The 24896-nt window shown below is 43.5% G+C and overlaps 1 protein-coding gene across 2 annotated transcripts; it reads right to left on the reverse strand.

The window, feature by feature from the left end:
• On the reverse strand, window positions 1-23789 carry LOC140305309 (insulin-like growth factor-binding protein 4). Of its 2 annotated transcripts, none has more exons than XM_072384112.1 (4): window positions 22827-23789; window positions 10817-10977; window positions 7135-7260; window positions 1-5449 (listed from the first exon to the last, which is right to left on the reverse strand). In XM_072384112.1, exons 1-4 carry the CDS (start codon window positions 23182-23184, stop codon window positions 5312-5314), a joined length of 783 nt encoding a protein of 260 aa, XP_072240213.1. In that variant the 5' UTR covers window positions 23185-23789; the 3' UTR covers window positions 1-5311. The 2 variants fall into 2 exon arrangements, with proteins under 2 accessions (XP_072240213.1, XP_072240212.1); XM_072384111.1 differs by having other exon boundaries at window positions 10817-10980; window positions 22827-23727.
• Between the last annotated feature and the right edge of the window lie 1107 nt (window positions 23790-24896).

Raw genomic sequence — 24896 nt, forward strand, 5'->3', positions numbered from 1 at the left:
TAGTTTCTAAAGTGTTTTAATTGATGCATTACAATGAGTACACTTTCATCAAGTAGACATTTACAATGTAACTGATTATTTACTGTAGCTGATGGAAACTATATTTCAGTTCTTGATTCATGAGTGTTTGAGCAAAACGGTCCCTTTCTGGACCAGATACACAGAACCTCAGCTGTCTCCAGCTCCAGTTCATTTGTACGCATGCAAACATTTTTCTACACATTAACAGATAATATCAAATGCAAACAAGAACAGTTCAATACAGCAACGTTAGAAATCAAGCAACTTACTACAGCTTAGATACACTGTTTATGTAGGTAGAAGAGCTTATCCAAATCAAAGCCGACATCCTCCTTCCAAAGATAAAAACCTTTTCTAACAGGGAAATATGTTTGAATGTGTTTAGAAATGACAGGATTTTGCTGGAACATTCTTTGTGTGGAAGTGTGGTCGACTCTTTGGAAGGATTTTCAGGACAGCGTTTTGATTCTCCACCAGTTCCTGACTCTGTCTCGATGCATTTTGGTGAATCACTTTGGATACGTTTCCCTTTTCACTAAGAGCACAAGTAAAACTTCTCATCAGATGACGTGCGTTATGATTTAAACATTTAACACTGGCAAATGGTAAGTAAAAGTGTTGAATTTGACATATTATATATGGCAGAAGAACTGTCAAATACACAGACAAGAAAAGATCTGATATAATTCAGCCTTTTTAGTAATTTAAATGTATCCTCAGGGCAAGCTGATGCTTCAGGCAAAGAGGACAAGAAGGTTTAAAATTGATCAGGTATGGGCCAGCCAAACCAGTTCTATCGTTTGTTAGGCTGAATATTACTAGAACAGAGAAACTTTCACATCTGAAGCTTGTTTTTTTTTTTTTATACCTTTCAAAATCCATCAAGGTAGCAAACGTTGATTGATTTTACCGTCTTATATTCTTCTGTATTTATAAATGTGCCTACTTCTGCACTTTAGGCAAGTTAAGCCAAATTTCCTGGTGATATGTGAGCAAAAATGAATGCTGAATATAAAAGTTTTCCTGAAACTTTTGTGTTGAATGGGCCTTAAAGTTTAAAGGATGTTGAGGAAGAATCAAAAGGCAGAAAGCAAGAAGATCCAAACTTCCCTCATGTGTCAGTAACTGTTAGTAACCGCCATTGATGTTTCTACACTGTACTATACACACAGATGCAGGGGGGCATGTGAAAAAATTCAACTTTTTCTGTGTTTGAGAGCATATATTTGGGTGTCTCAACTCAAAAACCCGACATAGCATCGTCACTTTGTTTGGGGCATTCGGTGAGTCTTCCCATCTTTATCTCCACCCGCCTTCAGCTGCAGACCATGCTGCATTCACTGCAGCTCAGAGATGGGGAGCTGAAACTCTTTTGCTATAAACAGCAAAAATAAAGTCCCCTTAACTCAAGAAGAAATTAGCTTATAACGATCTGCTAGGACTTTGTCTAATGGTCTATCCTGACAAGGAAATTCGACCTCTTATTGCCATTCTTTAATCATTCTCCTCGTCAGAAGTAGGAAATTCTGATTTCAAATTCGTTTTTTAATGAAGCATCGGTGAAAGCGTCCCAGGGTGACCTGCCACCTCACAAACAAACATAATCTCCAGCTGGGTTTCATAGTTATAGTATGTGAATAAGAAAAAATGAATGGAAATGGTAAAAAAATCAAAGAAATTTCCTCTAAAGTGCCTAAAATTGTTTGCACACGCTTGAGGTGTTTTTTTTCACCTGTTTTGGATAAAACTTTGTGAATCTCATCTCATCTGGTCTGACTAAATGAACTCAGCAGCTGTTTAGAGCCTGAAACCTCACCGTAAACTGACTGACTGCCATTTTCCCACATATGAACTAATCGATATGATTAAATTCTCCGTTTTCTTCTTGTGGATGTTCACCGCAGCTGTTCTTGTTTTGTTTCGACAGTTTGTTTCCTGTTAGGAAAGCTACTTCTTATGCTACACAGCCAAGTTTATTTCATTAAAACCAATCAATGGAAACGTCTCTTATGCACAGCTTTTGGTGAAAGTTCTCATTGTGAGCTTTTAAAAGCTTTAACCAGACTTGTATGGAGCAGTGACAGTACTTCAGAGCCCAGATGTGGTGCGATGTACGATGGACTGGTTCAACACATGATTTGAAACAAACTGTTCTTAAAGGGGAACTCCGGTATTTTTAAGCCTAGACCTTATTTCTGGCATGAAATACATTTAGATTCCTCAAGATCTGCGTATATCGATATAACGGCATTAACAATGCAGCCTCTAAATAAGGCATTATCTGTCTTTATTTCACCAATACTTTAAGAAGAATGAATGAATGAACGTGTGCTATAGCTCTGTTAGCTCATAGCTGCTGTGTTGTTGTTATTGGCGGCTATCGGGGGGCTTATAGAGGGCTTTCTGCACACTCGTCTACTGGGATGACGTCATCGACGCCCGCTGCTGCAGCACAGCTTATTTACTCCGGTAAGAACGTCCATCTTACTCAAAGTTGTCGTCAAAATCTGATAAATATCCTGCCATGTTGCACAAAACTATCAGCAGCAAACTCTGTGTGAAGTTAGCCGACTGTCACAGAGCACGGAGTGAATAAACTGTGCTGCAGGGGGGCGTGTGGATGAAGTGGTCCCAGTAGAGTGCCTGTGTAGAAATCCCTCCGTTAGCTCTCCTATAGCTGCAAGTAGCCACATAACAGCAGCTATGAGCTAACAGAGCTATAGCACACGTTCATTCATTCATTCTTCTTAAAGTATTGGTGAAATAAAGACAGATAATGCCTTATTTAGAGGCTGCATCCTCTAAGCCCCGTTCACTCCGTTATATGGATCTCCAGTTATCTAAATATCTTCCGAAGGACGCCGACTTTCACCAAACTGTTCTCGGTGAGCAGATGAACGTATTTCATGCCAGAAATAAGGTCCAGGTTTAAAAATGCCGGAGTTCCCCTTTAAAAAGGATCACTAGCAACTGTCTGGTGCCAGACTGCAGATGATGAAAATGCAAGTATTTGAGAATAAAAATACCAGTAAGTTCACATCTTTCAGTTTGGTGTCTGGTCGTCTGAGCTTTGTTTGCTGTGTGAGCTCTCAGGCTATTTACTGTATGCGTTCTCAAATTGTAATAATATGCTTTAGGAGTCCAATCTGTGTCCAGATGCACTCTTAAGAGATTCAATAACAACTTAGATTTGTTTTAAACTAGTTTAGAACTGAAGAAGACTTATAGATGAGAGGTCAAATCGTTTCAGAAACAAAGAGTCTCGTTGCCCTTCGGGGCTCTTAGGATTACCATGACCTGGATGACTGAGAATCTACACCGACGTGTCCTAATTTACATTTCCTTGGTCGCTCAACGCTGAGACAACGCCTGCTGGAAGAGAGGAGTTCAGTGGATTGGCACACTCCACCTCCTGAAAGCGGCTTCTATAAACAGAAGTGTAAAGACGGGGCTGAGGGGACAGCTGCTGTTCTGCAATCCTGTGGCATTTTGAACAATACAGACATTTAATTAAGACGTCAGGAAATCGTTGTCAAATAATGTCTCCTTCCGGTATGTTCTTTGCAGTCAGCATTTCCCTTCCAGGAACAAGCTGACAGAGTAACTCTAACTGCAGAAATCTGTCCTTGGGTCTCGCGTGGAACAAATAAAGCAGGTTGTCACCAGCATTACCTCAAACCTGCTAGTCTCCCTCTACCAGTACTCCCAAATTACAACATTTTAAAGTATGTGATGAGTAACCATGTCACTCGTTTTAGTAAAACACTACTTTAGTCATTACTTTGATACCTAAGAGATGACTGACGGAGGAATTTTCTGCTTTTCCTCGTGATCATTGTGGTACGTGCCACACAAGAGTCATCTACTCAAAGTGTTACATTAACTAGAAGTCGCCTTGCTGCCACAAGCTTAAGCATTACAAGTTATTACACTCTGTTTCTATATTTAACACACGTTCTGCCAGCAATTTACATCCGTGGCCAATAAAACATCGAGCCAGTCATCTGCAGTGATAGTGCAAGCTAAAGTGGGACCTTGACTACAACATTGAGGACACAAAAGGAAAACCTAGTGCAATTAGTCACACAAGTGTGGGTGAGCCTCACACTCGCCCCACTTCAGTTTGAATCCTGAACAATGTCCAAAAAGTGCAGAAACCATTTTTTTTTAGTGTTGTGTTTTGGCACAGTCAGTATGTAGCACCACAAAGTTCTGCCTAGCAGTCTATTTGGAGAGAAATCATGTATGTGAGAGTATATTCATACAAACACAAGAGTCATACTGGCATCTTAGCACCAGCTGGAGAGACAGGATTATCCTATCAGCCTTGTACAGAGCTTCCAGCTCAGCTACGCTGCCACGGCTTCTTGTTACAGAGCGTTTGCTGACAAAGAGAGGGGGCTGCAGAGTTAACCGCTGGCTGATGAAGCAAATCCGCTCCAGACTGCCAAAGATACAGATTTTCATACTAATCTAAGGTTTTGTTTCAGTGTGAAAAGCTATGGCTTATCATCTGGTAGCTCAGGACGAGGTTGTTGCAATCCTTCGTAAACCTGTTATCGTGGGATCTGCTGCTGTTGTCGTCCCATCTTTTATTGCTTCTCTGGTTTCGTCACTGAACTAGACTTTGTGTTTTAGCAAACACATGTTATGGTTTGCTTTAACCTACTTAGCAAAGAGGTGGAGTCTGCAGAATAGAATAAGAGCCACAATTTACAGAAAATAAACTAAGATGTTGAAAGGCTAGAATGCAAGTCTTTGAGAATCTTTCTGAATTGTCCTGATTCAGTGATTGGAACTGATCTAATGCTCCAGAATGAATAAAAGAAATAGTAACAGCTCCTGTAATGCCTCAGGTCTAATTATTAGGTGGAGTGAATGCATTTTATTGTCACTATGCTGAAGAAGTTAGACTGACAGGCTCTGCTTTCTCACATATATCACAACTACAACTGTTATCTGTGGAAGTGTGTGTGTGTGTGTGTGTGTTTTTTCCTGCCACCTGGTACTTTAAAGCGCATGTGTTTAAAGACGGTCTGTCTCAAGTTCACGTATCAGGAACGAAACACAACAAGTGCTCGAAAGACTTGAGTCGCATACTCTCACACACATTAAACAAAACAGCAAAAGAACTCAATTCAATGGTTTCCTTTTTGTTGCACAAGCTCAAGTACCGTTGGCCTCAGGTAGAGTGAGGCTGAAGGATGAAGTCCTTTAGTCATGTAGTTCTACTAACAAGCACCAGTAGAGTTCAGCTGGTCCTGCAACCCCAACTGCCCCCCCCTCCTCCTCAGTCCCGCAGGGTGGAAGTCATTAACTGGTGGCAGTCCAGTTCCCCTCGCAGCTCCAGCGGCCCCGGCAGCCTCATGCCTGTTTTCTGATCCACACACCAGCACTTCCCCCGCTGGCCGTCACGTGCAGGATGGCACTGTCAGCAGAAAGATAAAGGAGTTAATGATGTGATGTGGCAGCACTTTTCCAATAGAAAGTGTTCAAACAGCTGGAGTCCATGCTTCTGTGTCATAATGGACCTTTTTCAGGAACAAAAAGGGAAATCTTAACATGCCAAAAGTTAAAAAAAAGGAAGGATTTACTCCCACTGAAGCTCTCAAAAAAGATATTTTAGTGCATCTTCTTTCTTTGTTGTTTTCCTCTCTTTATTATCCATGTGCTGAAATCTATTCAAGCTAATCCTCGACCAGTCAGAGTTCAACGTACGTGTTGCATCGTCTGTGAGGGCGACTGCACACCTGTTTTACCTGGACTCTCTCCAGGTAAAACAGAAAAAATGCTCCTTTAAAGGGCCTTTAAAGAGACAGAAGGTGACAACAGGGGGGGTTGGGTAGCAGTGTACAGTTTGAGAAGGTTTTTTTTGTTTAATTCGTGCAACAATGAGCTAAAAGATACACAAAATGAAGTTATGAGCCTATGAATGAGCAAAGATTGGGCTCTAAGACGTGAAAGAAGTCTCTTGTTGTGATAAACCTGCAAACAATTATCCCTGAACTTTGCTGTTCCCTCTGTGTTCAGATCATTGTTTTGGTTGTGCTGCTGCAACCTTTCGGTTCACTCGAAGTGTCGTCACTCTGAAGCCACTTTGCACAACGAGAGAGCTGAAAGTCGGGGTATTGATCCGAGAAAAATGTGTGACTTATATTTGTCAGTCAGACACAAACGCTAAAAGAAAGCAGATATTCTTCTTTGTCTGCTGACCAGTCCAGTATTCACCAAACCAGGTTTTTTAAGACATGTCACTGCTCTAAGTCACTTTTTACTTCTCTACCATCAGAACAACAATCTGGCATTTAAAGTGGAGCTAAACAAACTGAGTTTTAGTCAAATCCTTCAGCATGTGAGCTTTCAACAGTAGACTTTTAGTCCAGAATGATTTAGTTTCATAAAGCCCCCCAAGACAGACCAGTTAGGAATCTCAGAGCAACCCTGCCTTGAAATGATTCCCAGTTGTCCCTAATGACCTGCGCTTACTTCCCTATGGGCTTTATCAGAGTGCAGTTTTAGTTAAACAGTAAACAGATGCTTGAGAATCTGAGCAGGCAGAGATACTTTAACCACGTTACACAATCAGCATAACTCAGACGGCTGATGAGTGGTGCCTGAGCAGAGCTTTTCTTTTATCACCGACTCTGCGGCTCAGCGCAGCCTTATCTCTGTTTTATATGTTCTCTGATTCCCCCGCTCTTATCTGCATGTTTGCTGTAACTTGCAAAAGCAGAATAACTGAAAAAGCAGTGACTGCATCCAATGATGCAGTGAAAGGAGACCCACTTTACACACGAAGTCTCCTAATTCCTCAAAGTGAATCACTGTCCCTGTGAGCTTGGAAAAACAAGGTCTTGGCTCTACCGCGACAGTCTGGAGACACTTTTGTTGATCTTGAACTGGTAAGAGCGTATGTCATCGTCCTCTGACATGTTTTGTGTTTTGGCCCTTAGACTGCTGATGTAGCCTAAAAGAATCTGATTAAAGTTTAAAGACAGACGATTTCATTTGTGTTGGCGTAACAATGGGGATTCACAGTTCACCAGCAGACATGCCCGGTAGTGGTCTGCAGTGTTTCAAGCTCAAAGTGAGTGTGTGCTGGAAGTCACAGACCTGCTTCGGGTGGAAATCTCCGTTCTTGTCGCAGTTGGGTATGGGGATTGTGAAGAGGTCATCGTGAGTGCGGGTGTTTGACGCCAACCTGTCCAACGCTCTTTGTAGCTCAGCTCGGCACGGGGCCTGCAGGGGGAGCAGGTTTGGATGTGAAAACAGACATATACAGACATGACACCTCTTCCTGAAAAGTTAGGATGCTTTAACAATGCTTTAACAGTAAATTAAAGCCTTTACTGAACTGAACAACATATCAAATGTAAGCTAAAAAAAAGAACCTTTTGGGAACTGACGGGGCCAAACGCTGTCGTTATGAAACTGAAATGTTTTTGCATTCTTACTTGATATAGTATTTCAGCTGCTCAACAGTTTGATGCCTCCTTTGTTGTATTTATGGTTTCATATTGCTCCAAATATTTTCAGTGGGTGCAGGCAGGCTGTGTTGTGTGAGGGCTTGTTTTCTGCGGAGCCGTGCTGTTGTAAAAAATGCAGAATGTGGTTTCTCTTTTTCAAATACAGTATTGTGCAAACGTCTTGAACCACCAGCATGAAAACAGCTAACAGGTGCAGCAGTTTATTGATTTATTGTCCAAACATAGATGTAAATACAGAATATAAGACAAAAAACAGAGTTTTTTATCAGTTCTGAGCAGCTTTAAAGTGAATATCTGGTCTGAGCTCCTTTATTCTCCAACACAGCCTGAACCCTCTGAGACGAGCTTTCTGTCATTTCTTTAAGGAGTCTTCAGGAATAGTTCTCCAGGCTTCTTGAAGGACATCCCAAAGCTCTTCTTTGGATGTGGGCTGCCTTTTGTTCCGTTCTCTGTCAGATGATCCCACACTGCTTCAATAATGTTGAGGTCCGGGCTCTGGGGAGGATTCATCCCTCCATAAGACCTGTTGCCACTGATTTTCAGTCCACTTCTTGTGTCATTTGGCACAGCTCAGCCTTTTCTCCCTGTTTCCCTTCCTTAAGAACGGCTTCTTGACAGCCACCCTTCCATGGAGACCATTTCTGATGAGGCTTGGGCCAACAGTAGATGGATCAGCTGAAGGTCCAGATGCATCTCTCAGGTCCTGTCAGGTCACAGCTGGATTTTTTCCTCTTTCTTAAGGACATCACTTTCAGATCCTGTTCATCTGCTGTAGATAGTTTTTTAGGCCTGACACTTCTTCTTTTGTCCTCCACTTGTCCAGTTTCCTCAAATGTTTTAAGGACACACTGCACACCATGCTGAGATATGCCAAGTTTTCAGCTAATAGCTCTTTGGGAATCACCTTGTTGCTGCAGAAATCCTATTTTCTGTCTGTCAAACTGTGTTTTCTTTGCTGTTTTTCATAGATGCAACTAAAGAAATGGGAACAAATGATGTGTCTTTGTGACAAAGTGCCTAAAGATCAAGTTTAAAACGGCTTCTTTGCTAAGTTTTCTGTTCTGTGTCGACACAACACTGGTTCATCCCTTGAGTTTGGAGCCTTTTTTCTGCTTGAATGATTCATAGGTCAGAGTTAAGTGGCTTAATAAAAAAACACCAGGACTGGAGCAGAAAATGTCCAAAGAAAATCTTTGAGAGACCTTCAGAAAGTGGAGAACTCTTGCTCAAGACCTCTTTAAAAGATTGCAAGAAAGTCTGGCTGCTTGGAAGGAAAATCCATGAAAATGAGGGGTGGATCAATACAGAGTAATTTGTATCTTTGTTATTGTTACACACTGATACTTTAAATGAGCTCAGGCCAAGCTTTCATTTGCATTTGATTTAATTTGTGTTCACTGTTGGAGGCTTTCAGTCTGTTGGTCTGAAGGTCTTGTTTTTAGCTGTGTATGCATAGATTTCTTTATTAATGTCTTATACTATAGATGATAAAACCAACAAGTGCTTTGGTTTTTCATTTAGTTCAGAACCACACGTCATCTTTACTTCTGCCTGGACCTGGTCTGTTTGGAAAGCTTTTTATGATCAAATCATGCTAAACAACCTGTTGCTGATGAAGATATTTCATTTTTTCTCAGGAAGCAGGGTTAAGTAAGAATAAAGAAAACTCTACAGAATCATGGCATAATCTAAAATCATCTTTGAAAATTCCCGCTCCAGCCGTTTGTGAAGCCTGAACAACTCACATTTTTGGCTTGAAAAAGCCCCCGTCGCCTTCATACTGCTGGGAGAATTACTCTCCAACTTGCTCCTCATTCAGGTAGTGGGGATCTATGAATGTGCTAATGAGCTCCAACCACATTTCCTCCTCTCAGCATGTCTTCAAAGTCTTCTGCAAACTCTGCAAAGCTCATTCTGCCACACTCATTGTGTGAAGAACAAACAGAAACAATGATCAGCGCAGCTAACTTTTTAAAGAAGATGCAGCTTTGTGTGAGACGTGTGACACAGCGACCAGCCCCTCGCTGGAAAAAGCCTGCTTGCCTGTAGCTTTTTCTACCCATGTGCCACAGACACGGTGTGTTTTCTGGGAGAAATGGCAGATGCAGAGTTTGGAAGAAGGAAAACATAGTTTCACAGTGTCTCCCAAACTAAATGGCTGGAATAGCGTTACTCTTCATGATGAGTTTAGACACAAACCAGCTGTTTTTGTACGGAGCTGCTGCAGACCCAGCTTTAACATCTGGTAAGACATGAAGGCTGACAGAATCTGATTTCATGCTATCACAGTAAACCTAATACGTCACATCTGCCCTTTTAGCAACCAGAGAGAAACCCACCAACTTGATTCTCCACCTGAATGAACCGGAGTGTTAGCTTCTCCTAAAACTAGCTCGAACCCTGCAACTGGTCAGGGTTGGTCGCTGCTGGTGTCTCCAGACAGACGATGTAGACTTCCTGCCTTGGCCGTTCTGAGGCAGAAAAACATGATACTCAGCAGATTCAAAGCAGAAACCCTCAGCCATTGTGTTACCTTGTGAAACAACTTAGAGATCTTGTTTCAGTTTGTCATGAAGAGGAATTTAAAAATGCTTAAAAGCGACACTAAATGTATCTGCTCAGGATACTTTTCTCCCTGGATGATTTTCTGGGAGTTCATTGCAGGTTTTCAAGATCTCAACACTGATTTTTTTCTGTGTTCATCATGATTTAGACAGTGTGCAGGTGTGTGTTTCCCGTCCCACAGGTTTTAACTTGACATGTTCCAGATCTACAAACAGTCGTGTGGCTCGCCTGCATCGTCTTTACGAGCTAATTAACGATGTGAGCGGATGGTCCTGGCAGACGTTTTAAACAGGCTGACTGCAGCAAAGACGGAGAAACATAAAAAGTTGGAATGTCCTGAAGTTATCCTGGGTTAGGGTGACCTGCCTGGTGGGCCATTAATGAAATCAACATGTGTGCATTCGTATGGCGCATTTCTGCTTTAAATCAATGAACTAAAACACGTGTCTGGAACTGATTAATTAGGATGTTATGAGCCTTCTTTTGCCAGTGTTGAAACAGCAAATTGCATTCTGATGTCAGTGTGAAACTGATCTTTATTTCACAAGGCCGCAATTAAATATTATGGTCTGTAAATAACTAATTTATACAATTACAACCTGACTGTTTGGCTCATGACTTTGGACCTGTAAAACCTTAATGCGAAACACCAGCTGAGGCTGAGGCATGTGCTGCAGCGCAGATTGCCTGGGTTTATTGTTTTTTGTGAAACTGATAAGCCATCAGATAATCCTTCCTCTCACCAGCACTGGCTTGGTGTCCTCTCTGGCAGTGTTGCTCCTCTGATTTGTGGATTTCGGAGGGTGTCGGGCCAGGATCCTCTGTATGCAGCGCTTGTCCTGTGGACTGCACCGTATGTTGCTGTTGTTTGGGTGTTCAGGGATGATCTCCTCTTGTCTGTCCACTGCTAAACAACAAGGAAAAAAGGAAGATTTAGTTTTTCAAAGATGCCAAAATGTATTGTTGATGTTAAAAAGAAAGGGCACGGATCAGAGCACAACAGGAAAAAATCATCTGGTTCTTAAAATGAGGTAAATACAACAGATGAACAAAAACATCTGACGTGTGTCATTATCTAATGAACAAAATCTAAGACAAAATGCAAAGTTCACCCCCTGATCCAGCAGCTTCAGCAGCAGTAAGTAATGCTCTCTTAAGGTCCCACCACAGCATTTCATTCAGGCTGAGGTCTGGACTCTGACTGGACCATTGCAGCACCTTGATTCTGTTCTTTTTCCCACATTCTGCTGTAGATCTGCTGCTGTGTTTGGGATCTTTGTCCTGTTGATGAGCCAGTTTCAGCCCAGCTTTAGCTGTGGGACAGATGGCCTCACATTTGACTCTAGAATACTTTGGTATCCAGAGGAGTTCATGGTGGACTCAATGACTGCAAGGTGCCCAGGTCCTGTGGCTGCAGAACCAGCCCAGATCATCAGCCCTCCACCACCGTGCTTGACAGCTGGTATGAGGTGTTTGTGCTGATATGCTGTGTTTGGTTTCCTCCAAACGTGCTGCTGTGCATTAGGACCAAACATCTCCACTTTGCTCTGGTCTGTCCAAAGGACATTGTTCCAGAAGTCTTGAGCTTTGTTCAGATGCAGCTTTGCAAACCTAAGCTGTGCTGCCATGTTCTTTTTAGAGAGAAGAGGCTTTCTCCTGCAGCCCTTCCAAACAAGCCATCCTTGTTCAGTCTTTTTCTAACTGTGCTGTCATGACCTTTAACCTTTAGCATGCTAACTGAGGCCTGTAGAGTCTGAGATGTAGCTCTGGGCTTCTTCACCTTGGGGTGACCTTGCTGGGACGTCCACTCCTGGGAAGATTGACAGCTGTCCTGAATGTTTTCCACTTGTGAATAATCTTTCTCTCTGTAGAATGATGGACTCCAGATAGTCTGGAAATGGCCTTATAACCCTTCCCAGACTGATGGGCAGCAACAGCTGCTTCTCTAAGATCATTGCTGATGTCTTTCCTCCTTGGCATCATGTTAACACACACCTGAAAACTGACAGAACTTCTGCTTTTATAGAGCTGCTCACACTGACTGATGATCAGTTAATCAGAGCATTGATCAGCAGCAGCTGGCTGCTACTTACCTTCTTCATTTACATAGAGGGACTAAAGGAGTCCGTAACACGGTGCTTCTGCATTTTGGCTTGGTTTTTTATGTCCTGATAAGTAAAAACTTGAAGAGGGTGTGCTTTCTTTTCTACATGACTTGTCATCATCATTTTTCCATTATCAGCGCAGCTTTAATTGCCACATTTAGAGCAACATTCATCCACTCTGCTTTGCCAGTCCTTGTCCTTCAACATACATCCCATATTGCTGAACGTGGTGAAATGTAGGCTAAAAATGAGGCCAGGTTAACCTCAAGGACAGAGAGCGCTGTTCCTGCTCTGGGGGGTATTCTGTGCTTCAGCTGTGGCCCTGGCAGCCTTTAGCCACTGCACCACAATCACTTCACAAGCTCTTAAAATTGATGCCACCCTTGGTCTGCCACCCTTTCTACAATGTGGTCTGCACCACATTCACCTATAATTCTGCAGCTCTGTGGCCCTGAAGGCACCCAGCTGCTTCCCCAGGAAATGCCCCCTCCTTCCTAATCCTCCACCTCTCCAGAACATCACCAGCCTGTGTTAGATGAAGATTGTTAGAGGGTATTTGCACTGTCACAAGTGGGCACCAGTGGGTGTGTGGTGGATTAGGGCACAAAATCGGCTAAATATGGGTCAAAAGTTGTGTGTGTTTCTTTGTGCATGTGCATATTGCCTTTCACCACTGGCTTGAAAGACTTATTCTCTGCTTTCGGCTCAAAACCAATGCCTTTAACAAATTGGCAGCAGTATCAAAGCACTTTTGCTCTGATTACTGAACCGGATCTGAGCTTTTGTTGATATCTAAGGTCACTTCCAGACATCCAGTTAATGGCTGTTGGCAAAGAGACAGTATAGGAAAGTTTAATGGTCTCGTAAGCCTCTTCTCAGGTTTACAGAGCACAAAAGCTCACATCCAAACCAGATCTAACTTTTCTCTGCATCATTTGTTCTGGAGCTGCTCACGTAATCAGAGCCGAACAATGACCGAGTTTCTCTAAGCTTCATAGACGGTCATCTTACTTGTCTGGCTGGGGGGGGGGGGGGGGTGTCTGTTGGCTCTTTGTATTTAGTCTTGTTGGTATAAAGTTTTGCTCATCAGCGATTTTCTTTCTTAGACGACAGCCTTTCAGCTGCTTCCTTCATTTCATCCCTTCTCTGTCGCCAGCTCGCACTTTTCCGATTCCACGTTCTTTCGCAGGGCGAGTCGAAGTGATTTAAATTGGGTCAGGGGTGGCATGTCCTGTTTGCTACATCTGCTGCTTTCCCTGAAGGAAGTTGCCACTTCTCTGTGCAGTTTCACATGATTTGGCTTGCCACCCTGTGATAAAACTCTTCCGTGATCAGCCCTGAGCTGACAGATAACTGTCAGTTGTTTCAAGGTGAGAATGAAAATGAAGGAATGCCTGGAACAGCTCGATGCAAACGATGACCATCGCATGTCAATCAGCAGGTTTAAGTCGGACAGTAAAACTTTCCATGATCTGTCTCAGTTACCTGCCCTCATAGGCCAGTTTTTAGAGACTTTACGCAGGCTTTTTGTGATGCATATCAACATACTGGTTGATTATTTTCTGTGGAGAATGTGCAGTTGACGTCATGCATGAGTTTGATTGGATACTTTATTTCATTCTCACTTGCTCTCAGTCTGTCTTTTGTCTTTCACAGACCTTGAATTCTAACTTCAGGATCTTGTTTCTACACTCAAACTGTGGGATCAGCCTCTAAAATCTTATAAAAGTTCTCATTTCTAATCCTCATAACCAAATGTTAAACATATCTCTCCACTGCATGTAGAAAAAACACATTTTTAATGAGTTTCGGTATTCAAACACATCTTTATTTTAAATACAGTGACTCGTAAAATCCTGCTTCATATGACGGTATAAAATTAACACTTTGCTGAACCTGGAGATACAGTAATTTGTCTACTAATAAACTCAAGCTGAGTTTATAAGGGTTGGATTCTGCAAGGAATCAGGTTTCAGTGCTTGTTATTTCAGCAGATCTCACATTCAGCAGTTCATTCAGTTACTCCATCTTCTTTCCCCTTTCTCCATCTCTGCTTTGATTGTTTTTAACTAAACAAATAAAATCTCAGAACAGGACGGTTATAAACTAAGGTAATGGGAAACCAGTCCTCAGAAGATGGGGTTGACGTGGGCACGGCTTATCTTTACACTCGTTACATCGTGTCTCTTTATGTATTCACCCTCTCTCTCACCCTCTCTAAAACAGTGATCACATTTGAGTCTCTACTTTTAGTGGTTTTAAGGGTGAAATGTAAAACACAGGGGTACTTCTACTGCTTTATTCCTCCATTAATCTCTGATTTCAGGTAGAACAGACTCCATAAAGTGAGACATAAACATGACATGCAGCCTTTTAGATATACACACTCCATATGTGCTTTTCTTTAAATTACAGATACACTTGAGATAGTTACACAGCCCTTGTGGGGTGGGGAAGGTAGAAAAGCCTCTAAATTTTAGGTTGAAAACTATAAAAGAAGCTTTTAATCACCTTCTGTCCAGTGAACAGAGGCTAACTGATGTACCACCACAGAGTAGCTTCCTTCCCTCTCCTAAATATCTTTTTATGGTAGAAATGCAACACAAATTATCATCACAGTTATTATAAAAACAATGGAAATAATCTTGATGAATGATGGTATTTGGAAATCTGCCCAGACCGTGTTCCTGCTGAACTCCAGCGGTTTAAGCTCCCCGTTTTAGTGCAGAGATGTTGACGTTTTCTTCAGAGCGTGACGGTAAAATGAGATCTCGCTGCTGGGTGTGTTTACGGATCTTTATTTCCTACCAAACAGCCTGAAAACTTTGAAAAAGAGAAAGAAGTGAACTGTTTTTCAGTTACACAAATACTCTGGTCAAAAAAGGAGGCCAAGTCTGTTCCCATCACATATCCTGTACACCGACTACAAGCTTTTACCCCCTAAACTCTCAACTGTTGTACTAAAAACGACTTTGTTTCAACCTCTATTAGGTTTTAAACCAATCTGTACCAGGCTGAAGACATTGTGCAACATTCTCATGGTGCTTTACAGTTGTTAGTGTCCAGTTGTATCATTTGAACTGGCCATGCAAGACTCTGTATGGGACACTGGGGAGACAGATTTCCTCCCAGGGAAAATAAAGTATCTCACATCGCATCAAGTTGTATCATTTCATAACCGAAATGTCAATGTTAATTTAAAAAGCCAAGGTAGAAAAGTTTGACGACAATAAGACTCGGCTTGGGATCCATAAAATTAAAGATGAAACAATAGAGCATTTGTTCAGTCACTGTTGCATAGATTCAGGTCCAGATTTACTAATGCTTTGCACCTGGCACAAATCCTTTCACTGTTGGTCTTTAGGCGAGGCAAGCCAGGTTTATTGTATATTCATAAACAAACGCAACTCAAAGTGCTTTACGAAAGGCATTAAAATGGTTGAAAATACGTGATAAAAGAACATTTTTCAGATCTGCGGTGGAAGGAGAGAGCATGAGGGGTCATTTCAGAGCCCTGTTGTAATAATGTTAGCGACATACTGTATGAATAATTTCCATCTGATACCAACATTTAGTTGACGAGGCAGAGTTAGATATATAGAGTTATATATTGTACTATATTTGTACTATATAACTGGATGAGAATCTATAAGGAACCGAATCGATAAGCGATATCGATAATGGAACCGGAATTGCTAAATTCTTAACAATTCCCATCGCTAAGTTCAAAACAATATGTATGATTTCTGTATTTAAATTCAAATGCAGGGTTTTGAGGCTATAAACACATTAAAACTCGAACGATGGTGGATAAAAATATTTGAGCTCGGTGACGATAAATCTGATATAACAGGATTATATTTTGACATTGATTATACTGTAATTTGCTGCTAAAATCTGAACCTTTTTAAAGTCTCTTACCTCCTATGTTGAGTGTAGATCAAAAAGAGACAAAAACTAGAAAAATGAATTTGTCTGACAGCAATAAAATCTATTTTTAGGTTTAATAGCAACAATAACATTGTTATTCTGAATGTTTTTGGCCACCATATCTGTGTGGTTCATAAACTCGAATAGAAAACAATGCTACGTCGACATATTTCTGCTTCAGCCTATGTTTTTTTTAATTGTACGTTGGGATGAACATGATTTGGTGTATAAACCCCTGGACTGCAATGACTCTCCTTCACCTGCATGTGCTGTCTGATCCTGAACCTTATTTCTGGCATGAAATACGTTCATCTACTCACCGAGAACAGTTTGGTGAAAGTCGGCGTCCTTCGGAAGATATTTAGATAACTGGAGATCCATATAACGGAGTGAACGGGGCTTAGAGGATGCAGCCTCTAAATAAGGCATTATCTGTCTTTATTTCACCAATACTTTAAGAAGAATGAATGAATGAACGTGTGCTATAGCTCTGTTAGCTCATAGCTGCTGTTATGTGGCTACTTGCAGCTATAGGAGAGCTAACGGAGGGATTTCTACACAGGCACTCTACTGGGACCACTTCATCCACACGCCCCCCTGCAGCACAGTTTATTCACTCCGGTAAGAACGTCCATCTTACTCAAAGTCGTCATTCACATTGTCACATTGTCAAAATCTGATAAATATCCTGCCATGTTGCACAAAACTATCAGCAGCAAACTCTGTGTGAAGTTAGCCGACTGTCACAGAGCACGGAGTGAATAAACTGTGCTGCAGGGGGGCGTGTGGATGAAGTGGTCCCAGTAGAGTGCCTGTGTAGAAATCCCTCCGTTAGCTCTCCTATAGCTGCAAGTAGCCACATAACAGCAGCTATGAGCTAACAGAGCTATAGCACACGTTCATTCATTCATTCTTCTTAAAGTATTGGTGAAATAAAGACAGATAATGCCTTATTTAGAGGCTGCATCCTCTAAGCCCCGTTCACTCCGTTATATGGATCTCGAGGAATCTAAATATCTTCCGAAGGACGCCGACTTTCACCAAACTGTTCTCGGTGAGTAGATGAACGTATTTCCTGCCAGAAATAAGGTCCAGGTTTAAAAATACCGGCGTTCCGCTTTAACAGTATTAAAGTGTTGCAGTGTGACGGCACTCGAGGACGAGTTTGATAACCAAAAAACAGCTAAAGAACGGTACCTTAAATGTTTTAACTGATCGGATAATCCGGTTCATGCTTATATTTCCTGTTTTTTTTTCCTGGACAGATGAGCAGCGCCTGTGTTGTTGGTAAATTACAGGATCCTGATTGGTTGGTTAAAACTCACTGGTTGTGCCTGTGTTTTGTGAATCAGAAGTTTTAGGGTCTCACCCACAAAACTAGATTCTGTCGATACTGTTTCACACGCTAATTTGCCGGCTTGAGTAAATCTGGGTCTTAATGTGAAACCTGATCAAGCTAATGTGCAATAATTGTCGGCATTAAACCTGTCCTGAGTGTTCAGAGGGTATGAAGAGCCACCAACTCTCTTGTTCTCTCGGCCTTTTTGTGATTGGACCGCATCGAACAAACTATTTGTCTGTTAAAACTCAAGTGAATTTCACAGAAAGGAATAAAAACATTGATTATCCCGCTGTGGTGCTTTCATGATACTGGATAGAAAAGCTTAAGCTTTACTGACAGCACTTCAAGAAAGTCTGGCAGCAAGTTCAAAAGTCATCCAGGCTCAGAACCAAAACACTGTTCTTTTCAGTCAACACTGGACTCTGCCAGAGTATCAGTGTCAGGCTGCCGTTTCCAGGCAAAATATTTCTTTGAATCAGTTAATCATCAGCTGGTGTCTGATTCAGTTTTACAAACACTGTTCGGGAGTATCAGCGAGGCCAGTGTGAGACGTCTGTGTCTCTTAGCTGTGTAATTTGTCAACTGAAAGATCTAAAGAAAGCTAAATCAACATTTGTGACAAAGGCATAAAACCGGCTGCTGCTGCTCCTTCTGGCTGCTTCCACTTCAGCTTGTGTCAAAACACTACAACAAGTTTGTTTATGTGAACCCAAACAGAGACGCTTTACGGCTGATTTACTGTTTCTGCGGATGGAAATAAACTCGAGCAACAAATCTGAAAATAAAAATTGTTGCTTTCAGTGCAGCTACTCTGAATTGCACGAAGGGATATTGGTGCCTCTGTTCAAACTTACCATCTCTCTTTTCTTGTGGTTTAGTCATTTTTACTGATGGAAACAACTCTGTTGACTTTGAAAAACTGTGTAATGCTTCAGCCTGAAGCCTGAAATACCGATTAGCCAGATAAAACACACACACAGGTGTGGATCAGAGACAGAAATATGATTAAATGGCAGAGCAGAACCTCTTCCAGATGGATCGACATCAGGATAAACATTATCCTTAACCCTATGAAAGATTTTTGAAACAAACCATTAAAATGTCAAATGGGCCTTCAGAGAATCTCCCTCTGAGAGTCAGAATTGTTCTGTTTTCAGGAGGGATTTGTAATTTTTATCAAGATAAAAACATAATCTGAATTAATGTCAGTTATCTGACAAAATTGTCTGAGCTGTGGTGTAGTTTCACATCTTTAATCTCATGTACAAAACTCATACAACAACATATCACATAGATCATTATTCATTTCACAAAAACAAAGTCTGACCTCACTGCTTCCACAGGAATTAGAAGGAAAGTAGCAGCCAGCTGCTGCTGATCAATGCTCTGATTAACTGATCCTCAGTCAGTGTGAGCTCCTCTATAAAAGCAGAAGTTCTGTCAGTTTTCAGGTGTGTGTTAACACGATGCCAAGGAGGAAAGACATCAGCAATGATCTTAGAGAAGCAGCTGCTGCTGCCCATCAGTCTGGGAAGGGTTATAAGGCCATTTCCAGACTATCTGGAGTCCATCATTCTACAGAGAGAAAGATTATTCACAAGTGGAAAACATTCAGGACAGCTGTCAATCTTCCCAGGAGTGGACGTCCCAGCAAGTTCACCCCAAGGTGAAAAAGCCCAGAGCTACATCTCAGACTCTACAGGCCTCAGTTAGCATGTTAAAGGTTAAAGGTCATGACAGCACAGTTAGAAAAAGACTGAACAAGGATGGCTTGTTTGGAAGGGCTGCAGGAGAAAGCCTCTTCTCTCTAAAAAGAACATGGCAGCACAGCTTAGGTTTGCAAAGCTGCATCTGAACAAAGCACAAGACTTCTGGAACAATGTCCTTTGGACAGACCAGAGCAAAGTGGAGATGTTTGGTCCTAATGCACAGCAGCACGTTTGGAGGAAACCAAACACAGCATATCAGCACAAACACCTCATACCAGCTGTCAAGCACGATGGGGGAGGGCTGATGATCTGGGCTGGTTCTGCAGCCACAGGACCTGGGCACCTTGCAGTCATTGAGTCCACCATGAACTCCTCTGGATACCAAAGTATTCTAGAGTCAGATGTGAGGCCATCTGTCCCACAGCTAAAGCTGGGCTGAAACTGGATCATCAACAGGACAAAGATCCCAAACACAGCAGCAGATCTACAGCAGAATGTGGGAAAAAGAAAAGAATCAAGGTGTTGCAATGGTCCAGTCAGAGTCCAGACCTCAGCCTGACTGAAATGCTGTGGTGGGACCTTAAGAGAGCTGTGCAGAAACCAATGCTGCAAACCTCAATGAGCTGAAGCAGCGCTGGAGAGAAGAGTTTTTGTTAAATGAAAAATGTCAAGGTGTAATATCTCATGTGTTGTTTATCTGAGGTTGTATTTAACTGTTTTAACGACCTAATAAGATCATATGATATTTTTTATAACGCCCTGATGTATAAAACCTGTCTGTGAATCTGAAATATTGCAAACAAAGCATTCAATCTCAAAGAAGAAGAAGAAAAACTCTTTGGAAAGAGCACAAACTGTCCATTTTATATCGGGACACATGGAAGCCCGTGAGTATTCACTGCCCTCGGATTAATTATGTGTCATGATCAGGGCAAAGTTGGATTGTTTGTGTGTCTCTCAGCTCCAACGCTGTGAGGGGGTCCTTGTCCCACAGAGTACAGCAGTAAACTAATCACATTTACTCCTGCATTAGAGCCCCAGCTGTACAAATGCACTGCACAGCCCAAAGAACACAAATATTCAACATTCAGAGACATCTGCTGAGAGAGATTTGAGAAAATCCTCATTTCAGTGCCCCCCAAGAATACATCTACAGTTCAAAACTCCCAAATCTTGTCGTGGAGACCTCCCTTCGAGGAGAGAGCAGTATCTGGGTTAGCACACTGCTTTCATAAAGTCTTTGTGCGTCACAGTAAATTGAGCATAGCTGCACAGGGTCTGGCTCCACCGACGGCTCCATTCATGCAACGCCCTCAGTGCCTGTAGGTGTAAGGCTTTTCATATCTGACATCTGTATCAATAATATCCGTTTCACTGTCAGAGGGAAGCATCTGAATACCCGACACCAAGCACTCAGCAGGAATGTAGGAACAGATGCCAACTTGTGCACGATAATTTATTCCAAGTATTAAGATAGAGATGACTTCTAAGAATGGGATATTAAGGAGCAATGAAGCTGTCCCAGACCTCGACACGAGATGCCGAGCAGTGCCTGCTGTTGCTATGGAAATTAAGCTCAAGAAGAGGAACATGAGAAAATTAATGGACTGTTGGTTGATCATTCTTGCGAGTCTGATTCGATGTATTACTTTTCCTACTACTTTTTTATGTGAGGGGGGGGGGGGTGGGTTTGTCAGTAAAAAGAGCCGCTGCGACTTCCAGCCTGAATAACCTAAAATCCCTCCAGTGAAGACGTACCGCGCTCCATCCCTGGGCCTTTTTTATTATGAATTCTCTTGGTTTTTAAAAACCCTCTTCTATTTTTATCGAGCGTGTTCACTGTTGCTAGGAGTGGGGCAGTGTCGGACATGTATTCAGGAGATGCACCCCCTCGTTTAATAATTCATAAGTGCTCTGAACACTCCACAAAGGAAATCTGCTGCTTGTGACTGGAGTTGTTCTTTCCTTCTCCCCCATGCCTCTCTGATCGTCTCCCCTTTTCTGTGGTTTGCTCTGAACATTCTTATGTAGTGGATCTAAACTGCTGCCCATTGATTGTGTGTGAGGTTTATTGGACAGGGCTTCGCTGCTTTGTTATGACAGACTCCGGGGGCGAGAAGTAGCATGGAAGCAAACAGAACTCAGATTACAGAACACCAAAAAACAAAACTTATGAACTTTCCATTGACAGCCACCCCACCCCAGAAGAAAAGACTCCCCTCCGTTCACTGCTGATCAGCCCCAGCTAGACGGACAATGCAGCATCAAAGAGCAGCAGTAATTCTCTGCAAGATAAACGGGTGTGGACAGACAGGGGCAGGCCAAGTCCAGTCCGTTTTTATCAAACTCAAAACAGCTTTCCTCTTCTTTCTGATTCTATTCAGTCACGCTATGTGCCGTCCTAACCTATGCTGGCCCTGCATGGAGAGAGCAGGAGGCTCTAATTTCAGCTCTGGCAGAAAGAGTGCCGATGAGCTCATCCTCATGAAGGAGCTGGACGTGGTGGGCGATGCGCTCGAAGGCTTGTTGGAGCTTGAAGGAAGGGTGGGGGGGGGGGTGTCAGGGTCAGGGGGAACAGATGCTGGGATGAGCATCCGGGGAGTTTTATATCAGCTGAAGCTGATCCAGTTCTTTGGTGTTCTGGCACCAGCTCGAAGCCTTCTACCATTACTAGAAACTGTCTGGGAGCAACAGTGGGCCAGATACTGGGATCTGTGGTGCAATGTGTCATATGCCATCATGGAAATCAACACCACTCCCTTTGTGGATTGCAGAAAAAGACAAACTGTAGATTTCACCAGTAGAAAGAAGTTAATGTTGGAACAGTAGGCTGGAACCGCCTGTGCAGATCCAGAGTTAGATATCCACTGAGTGACAGCAGAAACATATTTTCCTATTTGCAGGGGAAATGGCACGATAAAGAGGGGGAAAAGAAGGAGGCCCAGAAGAGTTTGATAGAGACATCAGCAGAAGAAGAGGAGCGAGAAAGCAGGAGGGGGAGGAGGAAGGGGGGTATCCATGAAGGAGCACTAATAGCCCCAGACTGGCCACACTCCATTACAGTCATTTCATACAGTGGCTTTTATTACCTCCTTCCATTACAAACACACACAAACACAGACTCCCATCTGCAGCACAACCACATTTCATTTCGCTTGACAGCTACCTGCAGGATCTCAGTTTAATCCGGCATGATGGAGGAATTTTGCATTCACTCCTGAAACAGCCGTGGACTAACTTCCCGCTGGGTGCACGTACGTGCAGCTGAGCACACACGCCCACGCCAGCCATCACCGGGGTGCTCGCCTCTCTTAAGCCTGGTTTGCGTCGCACAGCAGGTCCCCTTTCACAGCGAGTTGCCACGAGACAGCAGAGGGACTGTGTGCGCTCGCCCATCAGGAGCCGGTGCGTGTGCACGCTCTGGCTCAGGGCTTAGCTGAGATTAGGGTAAACAAGCAGGACGTTGTCCCCCCACTCTGCTCCCCAGCTCAGGTAAGGTTAGGGCGGCGGAGCGAGAGGGGCGCCGAGCGAGGTTTGGACATACCTGGTCAGCTGGGGCTGACAGATGCAGTCATGCTTTTCTGCTGTGAGCCTTTCTGTAACGGACCGAAACTGGAGGGACGACGTGCCAAGTCACAATTCACATGCATGACCCCTTTGCTCTTACCTGAGTTCTCCTCCACCTCCGCCTCATCAGTGCACACCCCCTGGCCGTGCATGAGAGAGTGCAGCGGCCTCTCCACGCCACGCGGTGGGTAGCAGCGCAGGCCCGTGCCACATCGGGGCGAGTAGACGCCACAGTGCGCCCCTTTAGGCAAGGCACAGGTGGGGCAGCAGCCACAGCCGGGCTCCCGAACCGTTTCCTCGCAACCCTCTGGCAGACGGCAGCTGGCCAGCCTCTCATCGGAGCAAACCGGGCAGCGAATGGCCTGGTCTGACAAGCACAGCACCGCCAGCGACAGGGCGCCAAACATCCACAGGCCCCAGCAGCACGGAGCTGCTGCCACGCCACCTCCTCGCACCATGACAGCACCGGCACCTGCGAGCAATCCTTTGCCCTTGTGTATGGCTGCCTTTGCTTCCCTTTTTCTCTGAGTGTTGTGCAGCTTTTGATCTACTTCAGCAGCAGATTTTAGACAAACAGGGGAGGTTTGAGAGGAACGCTTTGTCCAGGAGAGTCTTTGATATTTTCAGCTGGTTAGTGTCTCAGTTGCAAGGACACAATGCCTCTGCTGTATTGCCTCTCCGTTCCTCTGATTCAGTTTCACAGCGCAGAAATTGGAGCCTGTTCTTGAGCTGCTCAGCTGGCGAATGTTGTGCTGATAGAAACTAGTTTTTGTTTAGGTGGAACGGAACAAGAAGAATATCCACCAGTGTGTTCAGGTGAACCTCGCTCCGTCTTCGAAGACTGAGTCCAGAGACTGCCGAAACACCCCAAAAAGATCAGGTCAACAAGTGTCCAAATGCAAAGCAAGTCATCAAAAGGCAGTGTTTTAAGTAACAGCTGCGGTTTCCTCCTCCTGCCGGTGTGCAGTGCAGAGGACTGGCTCAACACTAGTGGCTCTGCTTGGACTTTATACTGGTCCATGGACACGCCTCTCTACAGTAAGAGGGGAGCTGAAAGGCGCAGCGGAGAAAAGCCTGGCTAAAGCTCTCTCCTCTGTCTCCCTCTGTCTCTCCAAAGCTCTCAGACACACAAACTTGTGCTCACCCTTCCTCATTTGTTCGCTCTCAATCCTGATCACACCAAGACAAGAAAAACAGCCGATCCCCCCCCCCCCCCCCCCTCCACCCCCGCCCCCGGTATCCACTTCTTCAACCACAATCCTCTCATATCTTATTTATTTCATGTGACAGTTACCCTCAAGTATTGATTTGCATTCTGTGAGATTACCACAAAAAATGTTTGGGTTTATAAGAGAACCAAAGAGCATCTCCACTCTAATCAATCCCAAATGTGCCAAAGGTGCAGCCGGGACTCTGTGACCGAACATTGTTCAGGCAACAAAACAACCTCTGCTCCCTCAACAGGGTTCCCGAAGTGTGTTTGTGTGTGTGTTTGCATGCATGTGTGCGTGACCGGTGGTCAGTCAGGTCTTTCCCATTGTGTCCCCTCCCTGCCTCATTATGTCGGCTCCCAGATCTCTTTTTCTCTCCGGCTACTAACTGAAGTGGGCAGCTATAAAAGGCAAATGGACACTCCAACACCCCTTTCCCCCCCCCCGACTGCCCTGCCCCCACCAGTCCTAAAAAAGCTTCCCACCAGTAGGATTGCAGGATATGTTTTAAGAACATTCGATCATAAACGTGTCTCTCTGATTATGTCTAAATCGGCTTGTTACTCCGTTCTTGTCTGCCTGCTTGTGCAGCTTGTAAGGTTCTGAATCTTGGCTTTTATTGGTCGACGTCTCACTTTTTTTCCTCCTGTGTTCCTCTGCCTCCTTTTTGCCATGGAAACCCAGCATGCATTGTAATGCCTTTGTGAGTGTGCGTTCTTTCAGCTTTTTTCCTCAGACTGGTGGCTGGTTGCCATAGGTCCATGGGCAGCAGCCAAGCCTTACAAGGCTCACTCAGGTGGGCGCTACAGCGTGTGTTGTTACTCAAACGGCACCCAGATTCCCCATAAATGTTTTATTCCTCTTTTTGCATATTTTTCCCACATTTGTTGGCAGGAGTAGAAAGATTACAAGAACAGAGGAGAACAATATGTGACAGGCCGTGGACTTTTCAAGCAAAC

Source organism: Leuresthes tenuis, unplaced genomic scaffold, assembly GCF_036924035.1.
Source record: "Leuresthes tenuis unplaced genomic scaffold, fLeuTen1.0.hap1 SCAF_4, whole genome shotgun sequence".
NCBI classification, from domain to species: domain Eukaryota; kingdom Metazoa; phylum Chordata; class Actinopteri; order Atheriniformes; family Atherinopsidae; genus Leuresthes; species Leuresthes tenuis.

Bases quoted from the DNA above. Each gene is read 5' to 3' on its own strand.
- LOC140305309 (XM_072384111.1), bottom strand. From the start codon at position 23,184: ATGGTGCGAGGAGGTGGCGTGGCAGCAGCTCCGTGCTGCTGGGGCCTG. The intron at 7,261-10,816 runs GTGAGAGGAAGG...CTCCCCCTGCAG, and splicing joins AGGACACCAAGCCAGTGCTG to GCCCCGTGCCGAGCTGAGCT. The intron at 5,450-7,134 runs GTCTGTGACTTC...TTCTGCTGACAG, and splicing joins GAGATTTCCACCCGAAGCAG to TGCCATCCTGCACGTGACGG.